This window comes from Acipenser ruthenus, chromosome 1 (genome assembly GCF_902713425.1).
Source record: "Acipenser ruthenus chromosome 1, fAciRut3.2 maternal haplotype, whole genome shotgun sequence".
Classification (NCBI taxonomy): Eukaryota; Metazoa; Chordata; class Actinopteri; order Acipenseriformes; family Acipenseridae; genus Acipenser; species Acipenser ruthenus.
In genome coordinates this window covers 6021598-6047990 of record NC_081189.1, presented here as the reverse complement: position 1 = coordinate 6047990, position 26393 = coordinate 6021598, and the positions used below count along the sequence as shown (strand labels likewise).

The window sequence follows — 26393 nt, the reverse complement described above, 5'->3', positions numbered from 1 at the left end:
GACTCAAGTCATGTTCAATAAATATACCACTCCACAGGCAATTGAGGTCAATGGGATCACGTTTGAAGAATTCAATAACTACATATACTTAGGACAGTTAGTTTTGGCAATGGAGAACCAAATGTGTGAAATCAACAGAAGAGCAAAAATGGTCTGGAGTGCCTTTGGAAGATTAAGCATGGTTCTGAAAGGGAAACTACCCTTATGCCTCAAGGGGAAAGTCTTCGACCAATGCATGCTGCCAGTGCTAACTTACGGATGCGAGACCTGGACCCTCAAAGCAAAAATGACTTAAAAATTACAAACGACTCAACACTATGGAAAGAGGCATGTTGGGAATAACAAGACGAGACAGGAAAAGGAAGGAATGGATAACAGCGCAAACAAAGGTATGCAATGTTATTATAGGAGTGAAAAAACTGAAATGGCCGTGGGCTGGACATGTAGCAAGAAGAACAGACCATCGCTGGACCAAGGAGATACTAGACTGGAGCCCAAGAGATATAAAGCGACCAAGAAGACCTCCAGGAAGATGGCAAGATGAAATTAGGAAACATGCTGGAGTAACGTGAATGAGGGACGCAGCAGAGTGGGACATCAGACAGGCTTTTGTGGAAAAATCTTGGGGAGGCCTTCATCCAGCTCATACATGTAGGTATAGTGAGTTTAGCAGCCCTACATGGACAAAACTAAAACCACATCTTTTCATTACTATAGGAACATTATTTTACTTCGGGCAGCTGCTACAAACACCATAAATAAATTAAATAATAATAATAATAAAAAAACTCTAGTAAACAACAAAAACGCACCTTTATACAAAAGCCTTGGGACTCCAAAGCAGTTGTTTCAATAACAATTTTGTCTGCACACTCATGAACTTTATAGCTAAAGTTGTTGTGGTAGTAACATGGTCAATGTAAAGAACACAGAGCTGTAACAGTTTAACCCTATTGTATGGAAAAAGGTATTTGTATGAATGCAGTAACTGTGGGCTCACCTCTATATTGTCACCAAAGGTAAAAAAAATAAAAACGATTCTAAGCAAATGAACCTGAAGCAGGGAAAGCAGAGGGGTTCACAAAGCATGGACGAGGTGGCTTGGCCACCGTTGAATACCTACCGCAGGCAGGAACTGCCAGCATTAAGTTCAAACACAGACAAGCATTGCAAGCTCCACTGAACCGTTCAAAGCTGATACTGTGAGCAGCTATCAACAGGCCCATTCAACCAGCTGTTATCTAGAATGGAAGAGGTTAGTGTTCTGGCAACACCTGATCTGGCCACTGTCTAACTCTCCCTCTCTCACAAACAGTCACTGCTCTGTATTGTGACCCACAAATTACTATGACTTTTTATTAACAGCAACAAATAGGGCTCGGATTATCCTGTTGAATAGTGACATGCCAAGCACAGAGACTGCCTCCATCTCCTTTTCTCAGCTTTGGGTTTCAACAAATGAAGACTTTTCATCTTTTTTCTTTACAAAAGAATACACAGTGACTCCTCAGGGAGAGAGGCACAATTCTGACAAGCTCAATCTCACAGTTTCAGTAATGACAAAACAAGCGGCACTTACAAATTTGCCAGTAATCTTGTTTGTTTCGCAGTCATTTTGCCCATGGCACAACCACAGGGAATGCCAAGATTTAAACGACAGTAATAGGAATGTTGAACTTGTATTGTGCTAAAAAAATAAAAGTCTACTGCAGTACAAAATGCTAACTCTACACAGTGGGTTTTAATAACATTGTTCAAACTCAACAATGTGGGATTGATAAAAACTATGTAGCTATAATGCAAGATAAATTGAAAGATATTGAAATAGAGAAAGATACAGTACACACACAAGCGGATATTAAACAAACACTATGAACATGTACATGGTATAAACATACAAATGCATTGAACGTCAGGTTTTGCATCAAGATGTACATTGCATTGCATTCGGAGGTTATTCTGCTGAAAAACTGAAGCATTAAAAAAGGCTGTGATGTGCCTGGAGACTATCCAAATGAATACAGAATAAATATGTGCTGTTTATTTAAAGAGGCCAAATCACACTATCAAGAATCAATAAAAATCACTACCTGTACAGTACAAAAACAAGTTTAAAATCCCTATATAATGAAACACAGCTTTTTAAAATTGTAATCTTTAACATGTGCAGCCAAATAACTTGGGGAAGTTTGTTCCAATATAATTTGTTCCAGTGACTGAAAGAGCGCAGAGCTGCTGAAATCATGTCTGCTGGAAGAAATTGGGTTTCATTTTTTAAAATCTCTTCCACATAAGGGTAAGAATAACGTTTGACAATCACTGACTGTGTGACTAGTACTGTTTGCTAATAACATGCAAAACCAGGCGCTCCAAAGCTGAACAGATGAGAGCAGAAACAGCTTTTCCTCTGAGGATGTTACCCAACGCAGAGCCAACCAGCTCTTTAGGATTTCACAAAGTATCAGAAACCTTTTTGTTTCCAACAACTAAACGTAAAAAAAACAAACAAACAAAAAAAACAAATATACTTCAGCTTTTTTTTTTTTCCTGGCAACCGTACACAACAAAATCCCAGTCATGCAGAAAAGGGATGAAATTCCGTCATCCAAGCATGACATCTCGGAATTCAAACTTAATGAGAGCTTTGGCAGCTTCTGTCGAAGGCAGACAGTGATTAACAAAACACTTCAGAGTACAGGGCCCAGCAGTGCTCAAAGAAAACAGTGATGATCTCCACTTAATCGCAGAAAAGCCCAAAGCATCTGCCAGCGGAGGAGTGCTGGAACCGCGTGGAGCTATCGCTCGGATAGGCTGTCATCTCCAGAGATCCGCAACCATATGCTCAGCTCAACTACAAACTCCAAAGAACTACATTTTCTGACAAAATACAGGGATAAATATGACATTCAAACAAGTGTGCTCACTCATCCTGAACAGGCATTCGAGGTGGATTTCATCTGCACGTGTCAGATTTATGCACTGTTTAAACACTAGCAAATATCATTTGTTCGGAACGCAAACAGAACTGTGCGAGCAACAGATAGAATTAATGTTTGTTTGCGCCGCAGTCTTCCATAAAATACAATGCACAGTTGTGTTTGTATACATACTAATATAATATACTATAATCTAGTTTAATTGAGGCTCGCAAAACAAAAGCCATGATAACCAATAATGGATTCATCAGTTAATTGCTGGATCAATACTATACAGAACCAAAAGCGCTTGCTATCCCCAGTCACATAGCCTACAAACCTGAAGCCTTTTGTACATGACTGCTGTATAATCTTACCATTCTTTATTCTCCATTCTGTGAGGAACAATGTGCGTTAGTTAGCCTTTTGTGCTTTCCAGTATTTCAAATGCATTACCTGTTAATAGCACTAGCAATATTATCACTGTCGCCACTGTTCTTCTGTTGACATCTTTTTGTTGTTGCCTTGTATTCTATACTAATGTCGTACATGAAGATATTTCAAACAGAGCACTAGAACTGAAACAGCTGCTGTTGCTTCCTGGTAATGAATCACTTCTTCTGCTGTGCCTCAGTTTCACTCTAGATGTCCAAGTAGACAAAAGAGGAAGTGATGAGATACCAGGAAGAAACAGCTTTAATAGATTTATTTCATGATCTACAGAGTGGTGCTCGAAGAATCAGTATGTCCTGAATTAAAAAAATAGAAAATACCAAGAAATACTCAACACAACAAAAGACCAGTGATAATGCTGCTAATGCCACTAATACAGTTTAAACCTCCTTCACAGGTGTGTACTGCAGTACATCAGACAACTGGCAGAAAAAGATGGATGTGGGCTCCTATCTAATTCTATCATACAACCTTATAAAAAAAACTGTCAATAAAAGACAGGGATAAGGACATTCAATCCACTCGTGTGGCTGCATTTCTATGAGTTATTTTATGTTATGTCATGAAAAGTTAGTGACTAGATTATTTATTTTATTTATTTATTTTTTTCTCATTGTGACATACTGTATTGCATCACAAATACATTCTATTGCTAAGCATACTGCAGATCATTTTAAACCAACACTGTTTAAAAAATGCTGAGAATCACAAAGATGTAAGTAAACTTTGATAACTTTTTTATACTTACATGAGGATATTTTAACAGAAGAATTTCAGAAAACCACCGGATATGAAGGATACAGAAGCTCCATACTGCCTATTCTGTATGTCCTTGTAAAAAGTAATACATTACCATACAGTACCTTCAAATGAGTTTGGGGAGCGTGAGTATTCTTACTGATGCTCTATCTTATTTATTGAAAATGGAAAAAATTGTGGCATACGTCAAATACCATGACTTGAGGTATTTGTGTCATTGTCCGAAGGCTGGCTTGTTATCACCGCATCTGTCCATTACACACATACCGTAAGTCACGGTTTTTCTTGATATATCCTTTATTCCCATGATAATGTGCAGAGTTAAAAATCGCTTTTTCACACATAAAGGAAAGCACACATCATATAATGCACACCTGTCTATAACATGCATTGTCATGCATGGAATTGGTTCTTTGTATAACACACACAAACACCTGGATATAATATGGATTTTGTGTCATTGCTAAAATCAATTATTTTGCATATCACAAACAAGAAGATCTGTAAAAAGACTTTTACATGTTCTTGGATGTTGCCCAAGTCCTGAAAACAAATAGTTTATTAAAAATAGCTAATTTAAAGTAAATTAATTAAGACAGGACAACTGGGGATTCCAGTTAGATTGCAGTTTCATTGCACAGTATTCATGGCTAATCTGTACTACAGCTACATTACAACTGCGGTTCAATATCACTTTACAGTACTTGTATCTATTTCTTATATTAAAAAATTGCTGTCTCAAGCCTAGCAGTTATGTTTTGATAGCATTTCATGAAAAGAGGCATTTAAGGTGACAGAGTGCCAGCACAGAAGTTTTTATTTTTTTCCTTGGGATGGAAGCAGTACTGTTGAGATAAGCCAATTTTACTAATTGATTTCTCCCATGGAATCCATATTTTTCACACAGATAAATGAGAATTTAATGATAGCTGGAACTCCAAAAGCCCCACAACCATGGTGGGTTTTAAAGGCCTAATTCGGAGAGAGAGAGAGAGAGAGAGAGAGAGAGAGAGAGAGAGAGAGAGAGAGAGAGAGAGAGAGAGAGAGAGAGAGAGAGTTAATACTGTGTAAAGTTGATTTGATAAAATGGAAACTTCTGCGCATACAGTCGCAGACAAAAGTATTTGGGTAGTTAAAATGAGAAAAATCACAAAGAAAGTGATTTCTATAATTTCTAATTGTTCTTTTGAAAGATATAAATTAAAGTAGAGATTCAGCTTTATAATAAAAACAACACATTATTGCATAACATGCATAACATGACAAATAGCATGCAAAAATGAATGTCATACTCTGACAAAAGTATTTGGGCAATCAACATATTTTGTATTAAACCCATTTGTTGTTAATTATTGACAAATATCAACTAAACAAAAAAAGGAGAAACTACCACAAAAAAAGCAGAGAGACTCGGTTTACTGAAAATCACTGTGTGTGCTATTATTGACAAACACAGGAGAACAGGAACTACTGCAACTAGCTCCAGGTGTGGAAGACCAAGAACAAGTTCTGCAAAATCTGGAAGAAGAATCATTCAAGCAGCCTGGCAAAATCCTTGGATTACAGCAAAAGATTTGACATGAGAATTGAGAGAAGATTGTCAAGAAATTCACAAGCGAACAATTCATCAATACCTTAACAAGATGAATGTCCATGGGTGAAAACCATGATGTAAAACTTTGTTAAAAACAATACATAAGAGAAAGCGATTGGAGTTTTCCATTGAATACTTGAAGAAGCCTGATGATTTCTTCAACCAAATTTTAAGGTCAGACGAATCCAAAATATAACCTTTTTCAGCAAGAAAGAAACAATATGTTTGGAGGAAGAGAGGAGAAGAATTTAAAGAAAAGTTAATCATGCCCAGTGTTAAACATAGTGGAGGTTGTGTGATGGTATGGGCTTGTTTTTCTTCCTCAGGCACTGGCTACTTTTGTATTGTAGAAGGATCAATGAATGCTGTAAAATATCAAGACATTTTGCACTCTCATTTGTTACCCAGTGCTAGAAGGCTTATTGGACGGAAGTTTGTATTCCAGTAGGATAATGACCCTAAGCATACTGTGAAGTCTACAAAAGCATTTTTGAAAAAGTGGAAGGTTATAGTTATGGATTGGCCATCTCAGTTCCCAGACTTGAATCCCACTGAGATGTTGTGGATTGACTTAAAGGCTGCTGTTGCAAAAAGGAAACCAAAGTCAATTGCAGAACTCAAAGCTGTGTGTGTTGAAGAATGGGCAACAATATCTACAGAAAGATGCCAGGAACTGTTTTCAAAATACAAAAAAAACCAAAAAAAAACTGCAAGCTGTAAAGGATGCAAAGGGTGGGCATACAACATACTAATGTAAGGGTGCCCAAATACTTTTGTCAAAGTATGAAATTCGTTTTTGCATGTTATTTTTCATTGTATGCATGTTATGTAATAATGTGTTGTTTTATTATAAAGCTGAATCTCTACTGTAATTTACATCACTTTCTTTTTTTTTTAACTGCCCAAATACTTTTGTCAAAGTATGAAATTCGTTTTTGCATGTTATTTTTCATTGTATGCATGTTATGTAATAATGTGTTGTTTTATTATAAAGCTGAATCTCTACTATAATTTACATCACTTTCTTTTTTTTAACTGCCCAAATACTTTTGTCTTTGACTGCATATTCCCGGCTTAATTAATTATCAGCCTGTTTAACTAGATACTAAATAAACATTTCTTCTCCCATAAATTATTAGGTTATACTTTTTATAACTAAGCAGTGTTCTTTCTGGACTCCAAGGAAACAAAGGAGGTGTAGTTTTACTTGCCATGTGGGGTTAAACTGGTGATTTTACATTTAAAAATAAGTCCAAGAAGGTAATACAATGTACTGTACCTTGCATACATTATTTACATGTTATTCCATTTATAAAAATGTATATTGCTATATCAATTTTGCATTTAATATTGAAGTTAGTACTTTTATTTTTGTTTAATTTTTATATACAGGCTATTTGCAGCAGCTTTCAGAAAACTTAATCAGGAAACACATTTTAAGTAATGTGCAGTGTTTAGTTTATTCACGAAAGGCAAATGCTTTTAGTATAAAGCTTATTTTTCCTGTCTCCCTTTAAGTGTGTTCTGTCAGGGGATTACTGTATATTGAATAACAAGATCATTTTGAACTATTAAGTGAGATGTTTCTATATCTGAGATAGAATGTAACTTGGGCAGACCTAATATGCTGTTTAGCACTAGTGAGCATCACCAGACTCCACTAATTTTTACTTTACTTTCTTGCTGTAAGCCCCCTGTACGTTCTGCATGGATGCAGCCATATTGCCATTGGTGAAACACACCGCCTCTTCTCCCTGGTGTATCTGATGATTTGAGCACAGAAACAGTTGAGCGCCACCTGTTGAGTTTAACAGCAGTTTGTTTGAAATCTGCATCATCAGGGAAACAACATGCCCATAGTGCTTCACTTGGAGTTTTAGAACATAGCAGTTGCTAATCTAGCTCCCTACAGTGAACAAGCCCTTCTTCCATTACTTATATCAGCTACACCGGGTATGTATCTGAAAGAAAAGCTGTCAGTATGAGTCATTCAAATTATAAGATTATAAATCAACAACTATATTGAAAACACACACAAGTCTGGAGACTTTTAGAGTTGTTTTACTATACCTGATGTTCTTTGAAGTCAACTTTCCTGAAGTCGTAACCCAGCTGTGCATAGAAGTTATTACCGAAGCTGTAAGCATGTCCGGATTGAGTCCAGATGAACGTGTGCCGGCTGCCACAAGCTACTCCGGCCACCTCAATGGCAGTGACATCATCGTCCCGATTGGATGGCAAAAAAGCTTCCACCGGATAGGTTTTCATGGACCTCTCCCCACTGCCAAGCCTGAAATCATTTTGAAATGAGAAATTGATCTTCAATAATGGTATTTTCTTAAAAGGAGTGTTTTAAAATGGTTTTTGTTTTTTTCTAAATTCACATTAATGGTGAAGCAAGCAGCCTTGTGTCTGACAACAGAAAATCTGCTTCTTAGGAAGGCTGAGTAATCAACACCCCCAGAAGGATATCATAAGACCAGTTTACCAGAGAGCTGTCACAAAACATTAAGGAAATAAATGCTCTGAAGGATTAATTCAACTCAAACTGGATCAAAAGAACCACGTGTGAGGACAGGAAGAAGAACCACTCTGAATGATTGCAAACAGAAAGAAAAGGACAGTAAAAAGAAAATGGTAGACCATGGTAAAGCTGGGTAGATGCACAGTATCAACAAACTGCAAACTTAGATTACACATTTACAATAAACTGTATAATGGTTAGTGGGGGAATTCATAGCTATCCATGATTCCCATCAGGATTATTAAAATGGTACGTGTTTTAGAACTATGTGTGACTTTTAAAGGTTACAGCTCTGAAACTCACACATTACAAAACCTGAGCTATGGGAACAAAGAACAATTACAGTTACAGGACTTTTCAAGCTATGAAGCATCTCAAAGCGCTTTACTGAGCATGTAAATTTCAGTACAAGGTACAATGGCTACAGCCGGCAAATGTGTCAGACATTATATGCTCTGCAACACCCAGAGTGTCGTGAACAAATGCACATTTATTAAGAGCTTTTACTATTTTACAGGCACTATAACAAACTCTCAGTTGACTATTTTAGAGACTGAATCTGGACACCAGGGTTTGACCCTCAACCTGTATAATACAGTGACTATAGAAAGTCTACACCCCCTTTCAAAATGTTCACCTTTTATTGCCTTATAGTCTGGAATTAAAATGCATTAAATTTGTTTGTTTTTTTTCATTTATCTACACATCCTACCCCACAACTTCCAAGTGAAAAAAATGTTCTAGAAATTTGTAGAAAATTAATTAAAAATAAAAACTGAAATAGCTTGGTTGGATAAATGTCCACCCCCCTTGTAATAGCAATCCTAAATTAGCTCAGGTGTAACCAATCGCCTTCAAAATCACACACCAAGTTAACTTAGATTTCCTGTTTACTAAATCACTCAAAATTCAACAAAAATATGACACATGGGTACTTACTGTCCACTGCTACCATTACCCCAGGCAAAGATCCTGTTGTCAACTGTAGAACATGAAAATAAAGAGATAATTTGTATTAACGTACCATATAGGCTGTAGAAAACAAAACCATGTCATATTATTTTTCTCCATCCTAAACAATCTCCTAAAAATCTAAATAATGTTTAAACAAAAGTTAATATCAAAACAGAAACATTATTAAAGTGTCTTGTAGGAGACACAGCAACTGCTTGTTTCTTGCATAGAACTCAATCTCCCAGCAGCCTTAGGGACTCCCAATCATCACATCTCCTTTGTGAATCATGCAAGCAGGGATCAGGCCTACAAGCTCAAGTTAATAACTGTAAAACTAGAAGAAGAAAAACATTAACCAAAACACAAGTTTACCATACTGTTTAGTTTTGCCTATTTTAAAAAAAATGAAGTTATTGGTAAAGACACAAGCTAAGGATTTATACAAATTAAAAACGTTCTGCCATTTGAGGAATAGCACTGTTCATTTTGTCCAATTCTGATATTATTTATTGTACAAGCATAGAGAAGATGTCTTATGAAAATATCTGAACATCAGTGATACACAATAATATTGTCTCAAACTTCAACAAATCTGCAGCAAATTGTTCATGACGCAGAGGCAGTTGTGGACAAACTACATATCAAGTTATCTCAGCTTCCCTCTCCATTATATAATTATACATAAAAACCTACCTGTCAAGAAACTGTAGTACAAAGGTCATAGCTAATCAGCTAAGTTTTGCCTCTGGCATCGTTTTGAAGACAGAATGATTTATCTGGTAATATTTTGTCATCCCGCTGCCTTAAAACTATGTTAATGTTGTTATTTGATTTTGGTGTGAATATAATATAATGGTTTCATGGTTCTGTCTTGCTGATTCTGTCTACAATGCATAAAGAGCATCTTAAAACTAATATGGTTTGTCTCGACCAACTGAAATGTTTTAAATAAATACATATAATTACAGCTGCCAGGCAGAGACAGATGAAGAAAAAAAAAATCCTTTGAATATAAAGGAGTTATGCCATTATATATTTTGTCAAGAGACTATAGGCAACAGTGAAACTTACTTTAAATGTCTGATCAAATTTGAGTAAACATTTGAAAATAACTTCCATTGACTAGATAGTAAAATACTGTAGTTCCGGAGCTCTCTCCTATAATCATCAGGCTGCCAATCTGATCTTTGTGTTAACCCTACAGCAGAGTGCGTAAAGCAGAGTGTGGTCAGGTAGGATCTTTCCACCTGTAACACATGGAGGAACACTAAACTCTGTGTTTGAGAAGTGGCCTTTAAAAAAAAAAGAGTTCATCAAAGTCAAAGCAAAAATAAAACTAAACATTTTAGCGAAAGACATGGGGACTGATATTGCTGATAGCCAGTGAAAGAAAACAAAGTGTGTTTTAAATTGTTAGTTACCTCTCCTTTTAGTTTAAGAATTTAGAATAAAGATTCAATGGCTTTTGTATATGATTTTTAATATGAATGGCATATGAAAAAATCACGTTGGTCTTTATAGTGCTGCATACAGAGAAATCTCATCTCTGTATATTTCATACATTTTTTGCACATGGAAACGTAATAAAAACCATGCATTCTAGCAACAGAAGCCAAAAAGGTTATTTTTCTGTCCTATAAAGCACAGCCTGTTAAATATAAGGCATTGCTTCCATGCTGGCACCAAGTGATATCATTTCACTTGTATTCTACAGTTTTAAAATTGGTCCGAGTGATAGAGACATCAATTCACAAATTCATTCTGTGGAAGAACTGTAAAAGTCAAGTTGCAGGGGGAGTACATTAAATAATGCACTAGTTAATGGTGTTAGAGGCACGGTTTAAAAAAAATAATTACCCATAATACCTTTTGTAATAAAAGCTATGAATGTATTTTTGTTCGCTGCTAAAAGCACATGCCTGTTTGGCACTCCGCTGAATCCCATTTGCTTTGTATATTTTGATTAATACTACTTGGGATAATCTACACTGCCTGGTCTAGGTTCACTAACCCCACTGTAAAATAATGAGCCTTCAAGAATAAAAAATATGCTCTCTACAAACTTGCATATTCTGAGGAAGCATTGAACATATTCAAATGAAATGAGAAAATGAGGCCTTCACTGATTAAATTTGCTGGAAAGTGAAACTAGCTGCTCTCAATCTGTATTTAAGTGTCAGCTCCTAGCTCTAACAATTGGACATGCCATCAACCTTTTTGCATATGTTTTCTATAAATACCTGTTCTTCTGTGATTCAACTGCCATATAACTATGCAGAACTTGTGGTCTTAAGGGAACTTAGCAGCAACTGAGCTGCAGCCAATAGCTGCGAAGTTCGCTCACCAAGAACTGTCCTCAGCAAAGAACCTGCACTCATATATTATACAATATGTTACATGATTTACCTAAGGTTGTCAGGAGAGAAACAACTCGGGCAAATGCAAGGTAATAAATTGTAATACATGCTGCATATGTTTGACTTGTAACCCTTAGCATTTTAAAACAGGATTCTATTCAAAAATTCAAGAAAAAATATCCCATTGTTGGCATTTTTATTAATATTTTTTCATGGCATTTTCTATTTGCTACACATTTCTGTCAATTCATCAGAAAAAAAGGAATACTTTTAAAATGGTTGCACACGTATTTCTACTGCTGTTCCTCTCCTTGAGTATATGTTGATTCAGTCATTAACAAATAATTATAAACTTTACAGATCATCTCAGTCAATCCTATATGAACTATCATAATCCCGTACATGAGAAGGGTTTGTGATTTCCGTTTTTTAACAGTTAGAAATATCCCTGTTCACTTACCCCCATTCACAGTGCAGTTTACTGTATTGTGTAGCAAAAGAGGTACAGCGAGCGCTGTGATTTTCATCTGTGCTGTTATTTCAACTGGGTGCCTTAACACATCAAAACTACACAATCGTAATTTTGGGCAAGACCAGAAACCACTTTGCTGATGGAATAAAAAAAAAGCAGCCTAGTTGTGAGAAGGTTGAATAATGGCAGCCATCTTAGAACAGAGCTCATGGTCATGGTCACCAACACATTTAGCATGCAGTGTCAACGGCAGCTTTGTAAAATTACCGTCATAATAGTTACTTTCTTATACGAAACCCACGACCGAACTTGACCTACAGCTGTATAATACAAAAAACAACAGAGTCACATGACCACAACATGGGAGTCATCTCCGGTCAAAGGTGATGGGTAATGTTAGATTTTAATGAAGCTCCCATCACAATGAAAATATATTGGCAGTTTGTGATTGAAAATAACATATCCCATCACAGGGATGCTTCAAAATAAACAATGATGAAAAAGAAGAGCTTTCTAGACGATGGGAGCAGAGGCTTATACTCTAGGCAATGATTCTGAGCTTCTGAAGTCAATTAAAGCATGTATTATAACTGAAGTGCATTTGACATTTAACATTTTAATATGATTTGAGGTGTTCGGTAAAGTGGTGCAGCCTAAAACAACAGTATTCTTCTTCCATGTTCTGTCTGGTGTTCAGAAAGCAGTTTCTGTCTTTAAAATGTCATGCCATGAAAGAGCAGTTTTTATCTCCTTCCCTTAACCTCTTAACAAACATGTATTGAAAGCCATTAGGCTGGCAGTTAACTAGATAAACATAAAGACCTTTTTCTTTGAAACAGTCAAGTGCCACTGTCAGTAGAATCCCGAACCAAGAACAAAGCTATGTGATTAGTCACTACAGAAAAAAAAAACAATATAAGCATTTACTAGGAATTTCATGAACCTGTTTTTTTTCCATTAATTTCTTTCAAGGGTTGTGAAGAAAAGAAAAAAAGTTGGTATATTTAATGGATCTGTCAGATTGTACTTTTTGTATATTAAACTTCATTTCCTAAGAGAACTACATAGCTCGCCTGGCATTAATTTAAATGACACCACATCTTAGGGAGCAAAAGTGACACAAAATGATTCTCTTCACATTTTACTGGGAAATGCGTTGCACTCAGTTGTACGACGGTAAAACATTTAGCTTCTCTGCTCATGCATTTAACAGTAAGCAGCAGGAAATGTATGATTTGACATCACAAAACACATTTTTTTAAATGACTGTGACTCAATCATTTGAATGAGGTTTTATTAAAGGCTGCGGTGTTAAATATTGACTGATGTGCATCACAAACGTGTTAATCAGCCAAACAAGTAAACCCATCAAAAAGAGAAGCAGGAATCACACTGCCATAATTATAACAATCTACAATACACAAGGTAAACTGTATTTCAGAGATCAAAACATAATACCAAAGTCCCTTGCAATTTGGCTGTTCCTTCTAATGTCTGTGATTTTACAAGGGTCAATATATCACCCACGGTGATGCACACCAGCAATTGACTTCCACACCTGAAGGTATTACATATGAAATGATTTTCTTTAAAAAGTAATACTGTTCATCATCATATGCAATGTTTTAATAACTGAGAAAATATCAATTTGATCTTTCCCATTGTGGAGCATTCGATGGGCCTGTTTAATCTATAAATGTCGTTAGATGCCACAACTCAAATCTATTCTTCTAACTGTATACAGCTCAGAGTTTACCATTCGTTTAAAACATAAACATGATTTTAAATAATATACAGTAAGTAGAAGTTATTCCGACTAACCTTGTGTTACGATATTGAACATCTTATTCGATGCTCTGTATAAACTGGTCTGTTGTAAACGGTCCAACGTGCATCCAATGAGCTCTTATGCCTACATAAATAATTCCATGATATTTTTTAAATTTACTATATATATATATATATATATATATATATATATATATATAATTGGGCAGGGTCAAAATTACAAGCATTATTAACATTAAGCAGATAGATTACGTTTACAATTAGGCATGCTTAAAATTCAAAGGTAGAGCACAGCACAGTCACACTAAAGAATCATGAAGTGCAGTCAACATATTTATTGACTGGTGAAATACAATTCAAAGTTGCTGCAGTACGTCCACTGTTTTGTCATTTCAAATATTTTCACAAAACAAACATTAAACTTTAAAGCTACAGAATGCAATGTAAAAGCACATCATGAAAAAAAACATATGTAGGTGAAAAATGTGAGAATAAAAGTCACTACATTTAAAAATATATTTAAACACGTGACTTTTTTGGTCCACTAAAATAAATGGCTTTGCACACTCTCTGTAAGTAAGAAATTGGAGTGTCCAGTGTGAAAACACAACATGAAATATTAAATGAACATTGCATCCAAAGTAGCACTATAGCATTAAAATGTTCAATACAAAAAGTTACAAGCTCTTGCAGTGTCTAAAAAATATCCAAAATCTGGATCCAAAAAGCATAATCAATCAGACTGTGGAGCCTGTATCATCTGAAACCGGCAAACTCCTTCCAATTGATGATGCAAACAATTCATATTTCCCCTCAAGCATTATTTGAGCATGAGTATTAAAAAACGGAAATTAATGGTAAACATTTTAGTTTCAGATAAAAGTTGGGGGGTGGGGGGTGGCGGGGGCGGCGATCGTTCACACCGGGGTGTTGAATCAGATATATATATATATATATATATATATAATATCAAGGTGCCTATTATAAACATGTTACCAAATATTTTCATATAAATGCCTATGCATGATTAAAAATATATAAATCCATCATCTTGATGAAAGGCATAATTAAAGGGATTTAAACTAGATATGTGCAGCAGAGTAAATCTTAACAGCAATGCCACCTACTCTACTGTAAAAGTATTATAATAACTTGTGATGTAATATAACAGACTTCTGAAAGAGAGAACAAAACCAGGCCATTCACTATGAATTACTCTAAGCTGCAGCGGGTTACTAAACTCTTGCTCCATTTGCATCAGGCTCTCACAACAGAGACTGGCTGGCAGAGAATGGCAGATGTTCATTCCTTCACTCGTTTACCAGCAAGGGCAGCAGCTGCAAATGGCATGGGCATGGGATGACATTTGGAATAATAGCCCCTGGTTTTGCTGGCACTCTTAGTGTTAAGCAAGTAATCTGCAATGTAAAGTGGATTCACAGTGGGAGTCAGCACCAGTGCACAGGTCGCCCATAAAAATAGAAGATTCCATTATTCTTCAGGCTCCCCGGAGACTGCAAGGTCTCTAGCATCATTACCAGGACTAAAAAACGGACTTTTCGTCTTCCCTCTGCAAACCCTCCCCCCAATTTCTTCTCTCTAATTATAGGTCAAGATCTCTTTTTGTAAATTATAAAACCTTTGTTCTTATCAAAAATGAATAGGCAAGGTACAACAAAAAAAAATCACATGAAAATAGGAGGAGAAAAATTTCAATTATAAAACAGAGCTAATTTGGTATGACCAGCGACTGTCAGCCATGCTGCCAGTGCTCTATTATGCAGTCATTTGGGCTCTTTCAAATTAGTTATGTTAATGTCCTGTGAGTGAATGTAACACTTGGATGGGACAAGATTTCAGCAATTAATTTCTACAGTCAGCAGAGAGACAAGCAAATTTATTTTCCCCCTCTCTGGGAATTGGTAGGGGAGGGTGTGAGGTGGAGAAAGTGCATTTAGGAGCAAAGAACAAGCAAAACACGAGCCCTAAATAAAGCTGAAACAATGGGAGCCAATGCCTCCTCATTCATTCAATTGACAATGTTTTGCAGCTTAAACCTGTTTTATTAATTATGTTTGACATTTCCTTAATTAGTTTCATTTACACCAAATCAATCCCTACTGCTGTATGGCATCATTTATCATTTTAAAACATTTGCATACCGAGTGCTGACTTTTTCTACTTAATTATACATTAAAAGTGTCAGGCGCGCTTGCTGCCTGGCATTATCTGCGGCAGAAAGGTTTGTGGCTGGACTGCGATGACATTAATCATTAAGAGCCTCCGAGTGCTCCTGGGTAGTAGTATCTGGGGAGCAGGGTAGTGGCTCTCATTTTGGTGCCTAGAACCTGAAGCATTTTCCTCCCAACATGACCCACAGTGAACATAAGAGAAATAAATGACAAAACATTGGAGACAGCAGAATGTTTACAGTCCATACAGCAAAACAATAATGTGATATCTTGTAACAATTGTAAGTCGCCCTGGATAAGGGTGTCTGCTAAGGAATAAATAATAATAATATTATATATATATATATATATATATATATATATATATATATATATAGTGTGTGTGTGTGTATATGTATATATAACCTCCCTCAAAAAAATGATTCCTATACTCATTTTCAACCTTCTGCCCTGAGCATGATCTGCAGTTTTGCAATACCTGCCTTGCATGGACCGCTGAACTCACTGAATCAAAATTCATCGAAATGCTTTTGAACAGAACACACAAGCTTTTAATTATTTTTTAGCTTTGTACATCTTAGGGGTGGGACGGTGAACTGGTATGACGGTATATCACGGTTTAAGACTATGAAATTATGAAACCATCAAAAAAATGTGACATTGCGATTATTGTAATTACGTCATTACCAGGATGCATTGCAAACGTCTTTGTGAAACCATTCAACTGGATGGGATTGTCGACTTCTATTTTATCCAATAAAACATGTCACAACCTGAATCAAGTGCACCAGAAAATAATGACAATCTTTTCCCACCTGCAAAGAGGGTTAGGTCATCTGCCTGGACATATTTTGGCTACAAAAAGATAAGATGGTGTAGATAAGAAGACAGCGCCCCTTATTGTAGAATCTGCAGACGGGCAGTTGCAGCTCTTTAGCCACCTCAAGGAGCATCATCCCATAATTTATGCAGACATTTCCAAAGTAAGTTCAGTGAGGATAACCTAAAAAGAGTAAGTTAGTGAATGACAGCAGAGTATTAGCCTTATTAAAAGATGCGCTTGCAGGTATGGTTTGGTATGGCAGCTCATCAGCACAAGTGCAAAGGAAAAATAGCAGTGAACATGAGAGTACTTTTCCTTAAAATGTTCACCGACAGAAAATCATTAGAAAAGTTTTGTTTCACTTGCGTATCGGTAAATTAAACGCAGAGACGCAACCTTTTCTTTATATCATATTGTTTTATTATTATATCATTGTTGAGTTTGTTTCAACAGTATGGTACGAGTTCGAATAAATAGCAGTAGTCTGTTTTCTTCAATATTCGTTCATATAATAACACACGCATTTAGATAAAAGGAAAGCAATGCATACATTTAAATTGAAATATAGCATAGCGCAGTTAGGGGGGCGTTTAGCTGGTGATCTCTAATTAGTCTCTTAGTATTTAAGCCCTGATCACCTGCACTCCCGCTGTCTAGTGTTTTCGTTGTAGCAAAAGCTCAGACGCCGACATTTCGTGCTTCAGCTTAAACGGCTTGGTTGTAATATCTAAACTTCATTGCCTTGCTCCTTGCATTGCAGGTCACTTCTCTGCACAGCGCTGCCAAGATATTATCAATTATTTTCCTACCTGCTCCGGTGATTCTTCTTGTCATTCAGCTTCTCTACTTGGCTGCAGGAGCTCCAACGTTTGTCTTTCCTGCTCCATCCAGTCTCCAGCCCAGCAACAGCGCTGTTCAAAGCTCAACTTTCTCTGCGTCTTTATTAGAAATACTGGCCCTCTCCTAAACTTTCAAAGCTCCGCCAAAAAGACATCGACATTCCCTCGTCAGGGATTGCCTTGCCTTAGCTCTATTTAAATCTACCACAAAGCTTTGTCTGCTGAATCTCTCTTTACTTCTCGCCTGCAATCAGGCGCCCCTTCTTCTGCTTTTAGTTTCCCCACGGCAGGTGTTAGTTTCTGTGACCTTTCTTCTATTACAGACACCTTCATCATTCTGCTTCATACCTCCAAGATGGATTCATTTAGGTGTGGTCAGTTCATTCAGCCGTCAAGTATGGAGTCCCCTATCTCCTTTCTTTTCAACGGCAAGGTATCTCCCCAGCAGGAAAACCTCCCCACCCAGACCCTCTGTTCATTGATTCCTCACGCTCTATCATCACTTGTCACTGGTTCTCAACCCACCTCTCCACCCTCATCTCCAGAGCAGGCCTCCCCCCTCGGCTCTATAGGTGCAGCCACCGTCGCCGCGAGGTCCAGAATCAATCACAGCCTGATCAAGAATATGGGGAGTTGGTCTTCTTCTGCGGTGGATTCTTACAGTCATTCATCCTCCTCTGATATAGTTGCAGCCCTTTCTAAAATTGCTAGTATGCCCCGAGTGGGGGCTTCCTGTCCACCAGGGCCACCAGAGGTTTTCCCCTATCAGTCGGTCCTGAGTCAGCTTAGGTCCGAGGTGGCAGTGTAAACGCAGCATAGTTGGACGTTTTTAGCTGAGAGTCTGCCGTTTGCATTTACACTGCATAAAAAGACCTGAGACGGCCCTAAGCCATCCTAAAAACGGGCAGTGTAAATGCACCACTGGTGGAACAGTCAAAGCAGGATGAAGCTGGTGTAATATTGTGACCAGCGTTCAGCCGTATGAATAGAGGCATCAAGATAAAAGGGTGGTTCCTGCACTCCCCTCTCCTTCAAGGGCAACAATAGAGAAAGAAAGCAACAAAGAGACTGATCAAGTTGCTAATGTGATGGTGAGTCCCAACACAACCAGCAGGGAAGTGAACTTACATGGCTCAATGCACTGGTGCACTAATGCAAGCAGCAAAAGTGCTATTAACTAAAGCACTTCCTTCAAAATATGGGTCCAAGATGACCTGGTAATTACAGACCGGTGGATCGATACCCGTTAAAAGTCTTGCCCTGGCATAGAGCCAGTACACCATCTTTGCAGTAATTAACATGGCTGTGTGAAGAAATAATCTACGAATATCATTATTTCAGAGATTCATATTTAGCATATTGCCTGATTAACATGGTTTTGGGTAAAATTTAGGAGCCCAGGAAAGTCATAGGAGCTAACAAGGAAAAATATTAATATAAGCACTCATCACTCATTTTTTTGTGAAAAATTTGCTTTAAATGCAAAACATTTCCAGTAATAAGGATTAGACCTCTTTTTAAAGGGTGTAGGAATAAGATACGAAGAGGAATTTTAAATGCCTATATTTAAAACTCTGGTAGATACCGCGCCTACATTCTTCGTCTAAAAATGATTTTATTTAGATGGTATGCATTCGCATTACTCTTGCATTGTGTACTGCCACTTTTCATAATGACTCGGATAAGTGTCCTGCCAGAAATGCATGTTCTGACAATAGAGGTAGATATTATTTGGCTAAAAGCTTTAGTCCTAAGGGTAAAAAGCCTGAAGAATAAAGAATATCAGTCATTGCTAACGAGCTAAAAGGATAGTGCATTGCCTTTATAAATCACTGCATCTTGCTGTTTATTTAAATCCATTGGTGCCTCATTATAACTGAGCTATGAACCTTTAGGTCTAAGTTGATTAGGAGTGCCATAGCTCAAAATGGCTTTTAATTCAATGAAATACGCTCTGACCTTGTACCATAACCCTGTGTGAAACACACTATAGCTTAGACATTAATAATGATGCTACCTTTTTCTGTGCTACTTAAAATATGTATTATTAGTTACCAGCGGAGGCACATTTATCAAACCAAATTACCCTTCTGTGTATAACTGCTTAATTTCAGACCCTTTGCCTCTCTTAACTATTACCTGCTCTTTAAATATGTTAAAAATAAAAAGGTACTGATAAAATGTCAGCACAATGAGTCACGGATACAGTCGTAATACACAGTTACCTATACCCTGGAGGGCTCAGACACAGCAAGCTCCTGTAGCTTCCTGTATGATAATGTATTAAGTTTTAAAACAGTGTCTCTTTCACTGATCTGTAGATTACATTTACAGAAGTATGTGAAATCAAGCACATGTTACTCAGTAACTGTAATACAGGTACACATGTTACTCAGTAACTGTAATACAGGTACACATGTTACTCAGTAACTGTAATACAGGTACACATGTTACTCAGTAACTGTAATACAGGTACACATGTTACTCAGTAACTGTAATACAGGTACACATGTTACTCAGTAACTGTAATACAGGTATACATGTTACTCAGTAACAGTGACATAACCTTCTCTATAAACAAAATGCTATGTTCTGATGTCACAACATTATAGGAATTTGAAAGTTTTAAATCTAGTTAAAAACTAAATCTAGGTCCTGAGTTTTTCCAGATAATGTAAAAGCAAGATACAGGTTTATTAAAAAATGGCAGCAATATGATGTTAGGCATTATAAAGGAAAAAAAATATATATATATATAAGTCCGATATACGTTCCTTGCAAAGGAGCCGGCTCTTTTGTACAGCGGTATTGGCGCTATGCTTTAGTGCGAGAGGTCCCGGGTTCACGCCCGCCCTCCGCCTGTGTGTAGATTACCTCGCCCTGTGTGATGCGCCTGCCTGTGTTAACCGAGATCTCTACTATATATATATTAGTCTCTGGTGGATTTTCATCTCTGCATTATTATTGCATGCTGCTACGCTTAGTTCTGTATACTACCTTTATCACATTTTGTTTTATTTATATTATGTGGATTTCTGTAGTACTCTTCAAATTCCACTCTGCTTGCCATTAGAAGTGATCTGTGCGTTCTTTCCGAATCCCCAAGAGTCTCAGCAAAAGTCATTTTTTTTAAATACAGGAGAGGTAATAATAATAATAATAATAATAATAATAATAATAATAATAATAATAATAATAATAATAATAATAATAAATAAGTAAATAAATAAATAAACCTGTTTCTTACTGCTCTTTGTTTACTAATTAATATGAACAGATCTCATGGTTTCAGAAAACTTGGATGAAACATCATTTTTAAGCCCTTTGCTGATGATGTCTCTCCCTCGGAGTTCCATGCCGACATCACCTTAGACACCGTTGCTAGTGAAACATCAGCAAGTTGAGCTGTCTTGGTCACTGAATCTCCTGCCAAACGCGCCCCAACAATCACCCCTCTTTCAAAGTCACTGAGGTCTCCTCTTGCAGCCATAATTATAGGCAACCAGGCCTCGTCCAGCATTTTTATACATGACCCTAAGCATGCTGGGATGTTATTTGCTTAATTAACGCATGAGCCACACCTGTGTGGAAGCCCTTGCTTTCAATATACTTGGTGTCCCTCATTTACCCAGGTGTTTCCATTTTTTTTGTCCACTACCTGTATTTGACACATACACACACTAAAACCAGCAATAAACACAAAACAGAAAACATGAAAGAGAGCCACAAAGACCTGTAGACTTTAAAGAAATGCATAAAAGCACAATATTCTTTAGCTCTCCCCCTAACAGTGGTCTTATTCCTCTTCTATTGCTTTCAAAGGAGAAAGGATACATTGATCTTTTTTCTGAAAAGCATTACATACAGAAAACATATTTATCATACACAATACAATTTCTGAATAAATGTTACAAGATCACAGAGACACATCTAGTAGGGTATGTGATATTTGTCACATATCGTAAAAAAATATTATTTTAGATGTAACTTACTACAACACCAACAGCAAAAAAAAAAACTGAACACTGCTCCTTTCAGCTCTAACGTAACTGACATAAATGAATTTACAGCCTCTGAAGAACTCTGGCGAAGCCATGCGTAACACAAGCCTTGAAACCTACAGCTGCAAAAGTAAGATGTTGTGTTGTGTAAAATCAAATATCAAATCAATTAGTTTAGAATTCATCACTACCAGCACCTTGCCTAATGGAGTAGTTCATAATATTGATCCGATCTGAATACCAAATGAACACAGTTGGAAGATGAATAAAAGAACTGCATTTTATTTTCTAAATCACAGCGTGTAAAAAGAAAAGGACATTTGGAGCATTACTGGCACTGGATTGTGAATGGTTAGATGTGGCTCCTGCCTTGGGGTAACAAGCGTTTGACGCTGAGGCTCCCTTCTTACAACAGGTGTCTAAAGACACTTTCCATTAGTCTTGTAGTTGAGTGCTTCAAGCCGCTGCCAGGTACATTTAATGGTACAGTAATAAAAGGAAATTTTCATTTCAAAAGCTTGATTTTTTTTTTCAAACCCCTATCCTGCTCCCAAACTTTATTAAAGGAGTAGCCTGATGAAAGTGGGTTAATATCTATGAATGGTGCAATGCTCAGGCTCTGTGGAAGCCCAGAAACACTACCCTGAGCAGGCACTGGAAGCAATACCAGATAAGCACAAGGTTTTATTGAAATTATAGACTGTAAAGGCTTCAGGCTTTTACGCAGCCCACGTTTTCACAGCCTGTATGATTTAGCCCGTCATTTTCAAATGTCTGACCATATACTAGAAGTTGGCAAGCTGTTATTTTGTCCCCAATATGATTTTGCACATTAGATCATATGCTTGTGCCCTGGGGACTGGTTATTTCAGTGTTTGGGTACTTTGTCAGACGACACAGTCCGGGTGATTTATGAGCTCTCTAAAGGTTGTATTTCTACCCTATACGGGAGGCTGCATAGTAAATGGGTGAAATTCTGAATTTATTAACATACAATGAATTATTATTAATGTTTTGTTTTTAATGTGTGAACATCACTGTACCGTTCATGCTATCATGCTTGTTTTCCCTTTCTTTTTTTTACCATTGTTATACTGTACTTTATTAAACATGTTACAAAAAAAAAAACTTGTTTCCTGAATTCTTAACTAAAGCCTCATAACATACAGTATGTCGGGGAATGTGTTGTTTATTTTACCCCACTACTCAGACTGCTTGCTGACTAAATATCTAATTCGTAGATCATTTAAACGTTTACTCAAGCAACACATGTTGATGTGTAGTTGTCTTAGAGCACCAACATGTTAAAAGTTAAGTAGACAACCATTCCTGCTATTGTCATCATCTGTGTTGAATGTAAACCCAGTCTGAGCAGTCACCATTGTTTAGGGTGATATGGATAACGCTGCACTGGTGAGATGGCTCTCTCAATGAAATAGTTTTCATATGTTTGAAAAGGGGATGATTTTCTGTTCAGGGATATCAATATATTTAGCAAGCAAGTGGTATGAGAGGTTTAGACAAACAGTCGATTTTCATTCATTTATCTGTCTCAATACTTGTTGCAAGGTGGTACATATTTACATATTAAAATACGGTCTCATGCACTTTTTCTCTTAACACGTATACAGTACGACCATGTTGTATTATTCTGTATCCACTGTGGTTTTAAAGTAAGGTGCATATTAAACTGATGGCATGCATACTCCCCCCTCCCCTCAGCGATTTAAGACCCAGATCATTATTCATTTGCACATCCATTTGTCAAAATGTTCCCATTATTGTGGCATTTCTCGTTCCCAATCACACATTAGGCTTCTGTGTTTTAACACAGCTTTGTTCTTTAATCAATCTTTCAGTTGTTCAGGCTTCTCCAATTGGATTTTGACTTATAGCTGTTTATTGTGTGCTCTTGCACACTCATTAGTAAGTATGTAATTTGAATATAAATAAGGTATGTATTTTGCTAAAGTTGTGTTAATTAACATGAAGTTTGGTATCAGAAGCATGTACTGGGGACTAACTACTATTATCCTTGGCAGGTGTATATACTGAACCACAGTCCTTTAAAATCACTAAACCAAACCCTCTCTGGTATATTTACAGAAACACACTAAAAAGACACACATGCACTGCACATGCACAGTCTTGGGTCTCAAGTTGGGATTATCTCTGTGGTGGGATTTAGCTCCACTACTGTTTGGTTCAATTGAATCGACCCTACTCTGTTTCTTCAACATCTGTATCAGCCTTCTGAAAAACACTGAAAATGAGTTGCAAGCAAAATACTCCTGTGCATAATGTGTAGCAGTGTATAGTGGTTTTAATGTATATGGGCAACAGGACAAATGTGTATAATATCATTATTATTAGTCATAGTCGTAGTAGTCGTAGTTGTAGTATTACTCACAATTTTAGTACGTACTTTCGAAATATACTTTTGCAGGTACCGTATGGATTCTTTCTTAAGAAAAATAATAAAGCACTGTTTTTATTTGCTCATTAAAGGTCCAGGCTTGTGATATTTCCGCCAGCAGTGAACAGAGTACAGCAGGTTCACTTGTATAATATGAAAAGTTTCAGTGCTGTTTATCATCCCTGGGTCCCCCTCCAGAAATGAGACAGCACAATATATTTAAACAGATCAATATGAGGCTCACAGTGCCGGGACACAAATGTGATGAGGGAATGGCATTCTAAGTTACAGTTAGATCAAGCCGCAGGTCACATCTGCATGGTGTATTCTTACAGCTCCTATCATTACCTCCACTTTTCTAATAGGCTTCTCACTTAGTCCAGCTCACACAGTTTTTACCTGCTTTCAGAGCCAGCTTTTAACAACTGCAGTCTTCAGTATCTTTAAACAACTGCAGTCTTCAGTATCTTTAACAACTGCAGTCTTCAGTATCTTTAAACAACTGCAGTCTTCATAGTAAATACTTGTGTACTACAATATTATTATGCATAGCTATTTGCACCATGTATGTATATATAAGTACACAATTGTATCAGAAAATGGTTAGGGTTAGGGTTTAGAGTTAGGGTTAGGGTTATTTTATGCCAAAACAAATTACACATTAAGTGCATTGTGCATAATAACATTGTAAGTACACATGTATTTACTAAGTAACTACTATGTAAATACACAGTAATTAGAGACACTTAATGTAAAGTGTTACCATCTATGGCAGTCAACTTAACTCAGATGAAAGCACCTTTACAGAGAAAAAAAAGCAGAATTTCAATTAAAAAACTACATTTCCATGAAAAAAAACCACTCAGAATGATTGCAACCGTGATAAAAAGGTGGAGAGACCTTAAAACTACTGAAATGTGAAGTTACTTCAATTACTGAAGATATAAATATACTATACAGTAAATAAATGCATACATAACCCCACTCCTCAGTCCTCATTGAGCTCATTCCCTCCTAGTCCCCACATCATGCCACGAATGGGATAGAATGTTAAACTGTCTCTTCAATACCTTGCAGAATAACTAATAGGTAATAATCAAATCGTGCTGTAGCAGTGTCGAATAAATTTCTTTTTGCTATAGATGATGTGTTGATGTGCTTTGTCTGTACAAAGAAAACAGTCAGTATTGCAAATATGAATATATATATATATATTTTTTAATGACACATTGTCCTTATACCATCTATATGATATTAATGCCCCTAGTACCTGTCAAATACTTACATATCATCTCTGTAAAGGCAGAGCGCTCTTTACGTTGGCTTAGTCTCAAACCACCATCCTTACTGCAACGGCAGGATGGTTATCAGAATGGAAAAACGGTGAGCAAGTACAAAAAAAAAGACAGCGAGACCGTGCAGAAGACTGAAAGAGAGAGGTAACCCAAGCATAAAATAACTTCAATCTAGCATTCTCTCCATGGACATCAAGAGGCAAATAGCAATAACACAGAGCTATAGCACTCTGGAGGCTTCTTCTACCTTCTTCTGAACCACAGCAAATCTCAGCAGTGAAGAGGATCATGAGAACAAACAGAATGAACTAGACATGCTGTATTTGCAATTAAAACTGAGAAGCATGGTAAGTGAGGCAGATTAGATGTGAAAGTTAATCAAAAGGTAGTTTATTATGGGAAAAAAACTATTATGTAGGCTACTAAAGTGCTGGTGTTATTAATGGCACTGATCTAAACCCAAAGAGTAGAGCTTCAGATTCCATTGTCATGTGTGTTTGTTTGTTCGTTTTTTCACTGTCCATGTCATGATTCTTGCAATCAGTTTTTAGTGGTTCTAAGTTCGGTCACTCAAACTTTGCTCAAACATTACATTTGAATCATTTTCCCTACCACTTTTGACGCTGCTTGTTTTTCTCATTCCTAATGTCTTGCAATGCTGTGACTTTTTACTGGCTGTTGTCTAGTTGTAAACACTTTACTAAAAAAAAGAACAGAAATGATTATTATTATTATTATTATTATTATTATTATTATTATTATTATTATTATTATTATTAGATTACATCATATTGGAAGTTGCTATCAAATCAACTTTCTTTATGGTATTTAAAACAGCAGATTCGTCCAGTAATCTCTCTGGGCTGGTGACAAGCCATAATCGGACCTACACAATGGAGGATTTTAAACTCTGCTATAAAAGAGACACAACAGAAGGAGTCGGAAATTGGTGGGGAGGCGAGGGAGAGAGATAGAGTATCTACTGCCCAATCTCCCTGTCAAGCTTTTCTG

At 36.8% G+C, this 26393-nt stretch overlaps 1 protein-coding gene across 1 annotated transcript in view; it reads right to left on the bottom strand.

Moving 5' to 3' along the window:
- The window catches only part of LOC117973394 (uncharacterized), a 397211-nt gene that overhangs the window by 335439 nt on the left and 35379 nt on the right, over nucleotides 1-26393 (bottom strand). Inside the window, exons 2-3 of the mRNA XM_059035625.1 lie at nucleotides 9185-9227; nucleotides 7792-8011 (exon numbers count right to left, since the gene is read on the bottom strand). Coding sequence (XP_058891608.1) covers nucleotides 7792-8011; nucleotides 9185-9227 — 263 coding nt within the window. The remainder of the gene's footprint in view (nucleotides 1-7791; nucleotides 8012-9184; nucleotides 9228-26393) is intronic.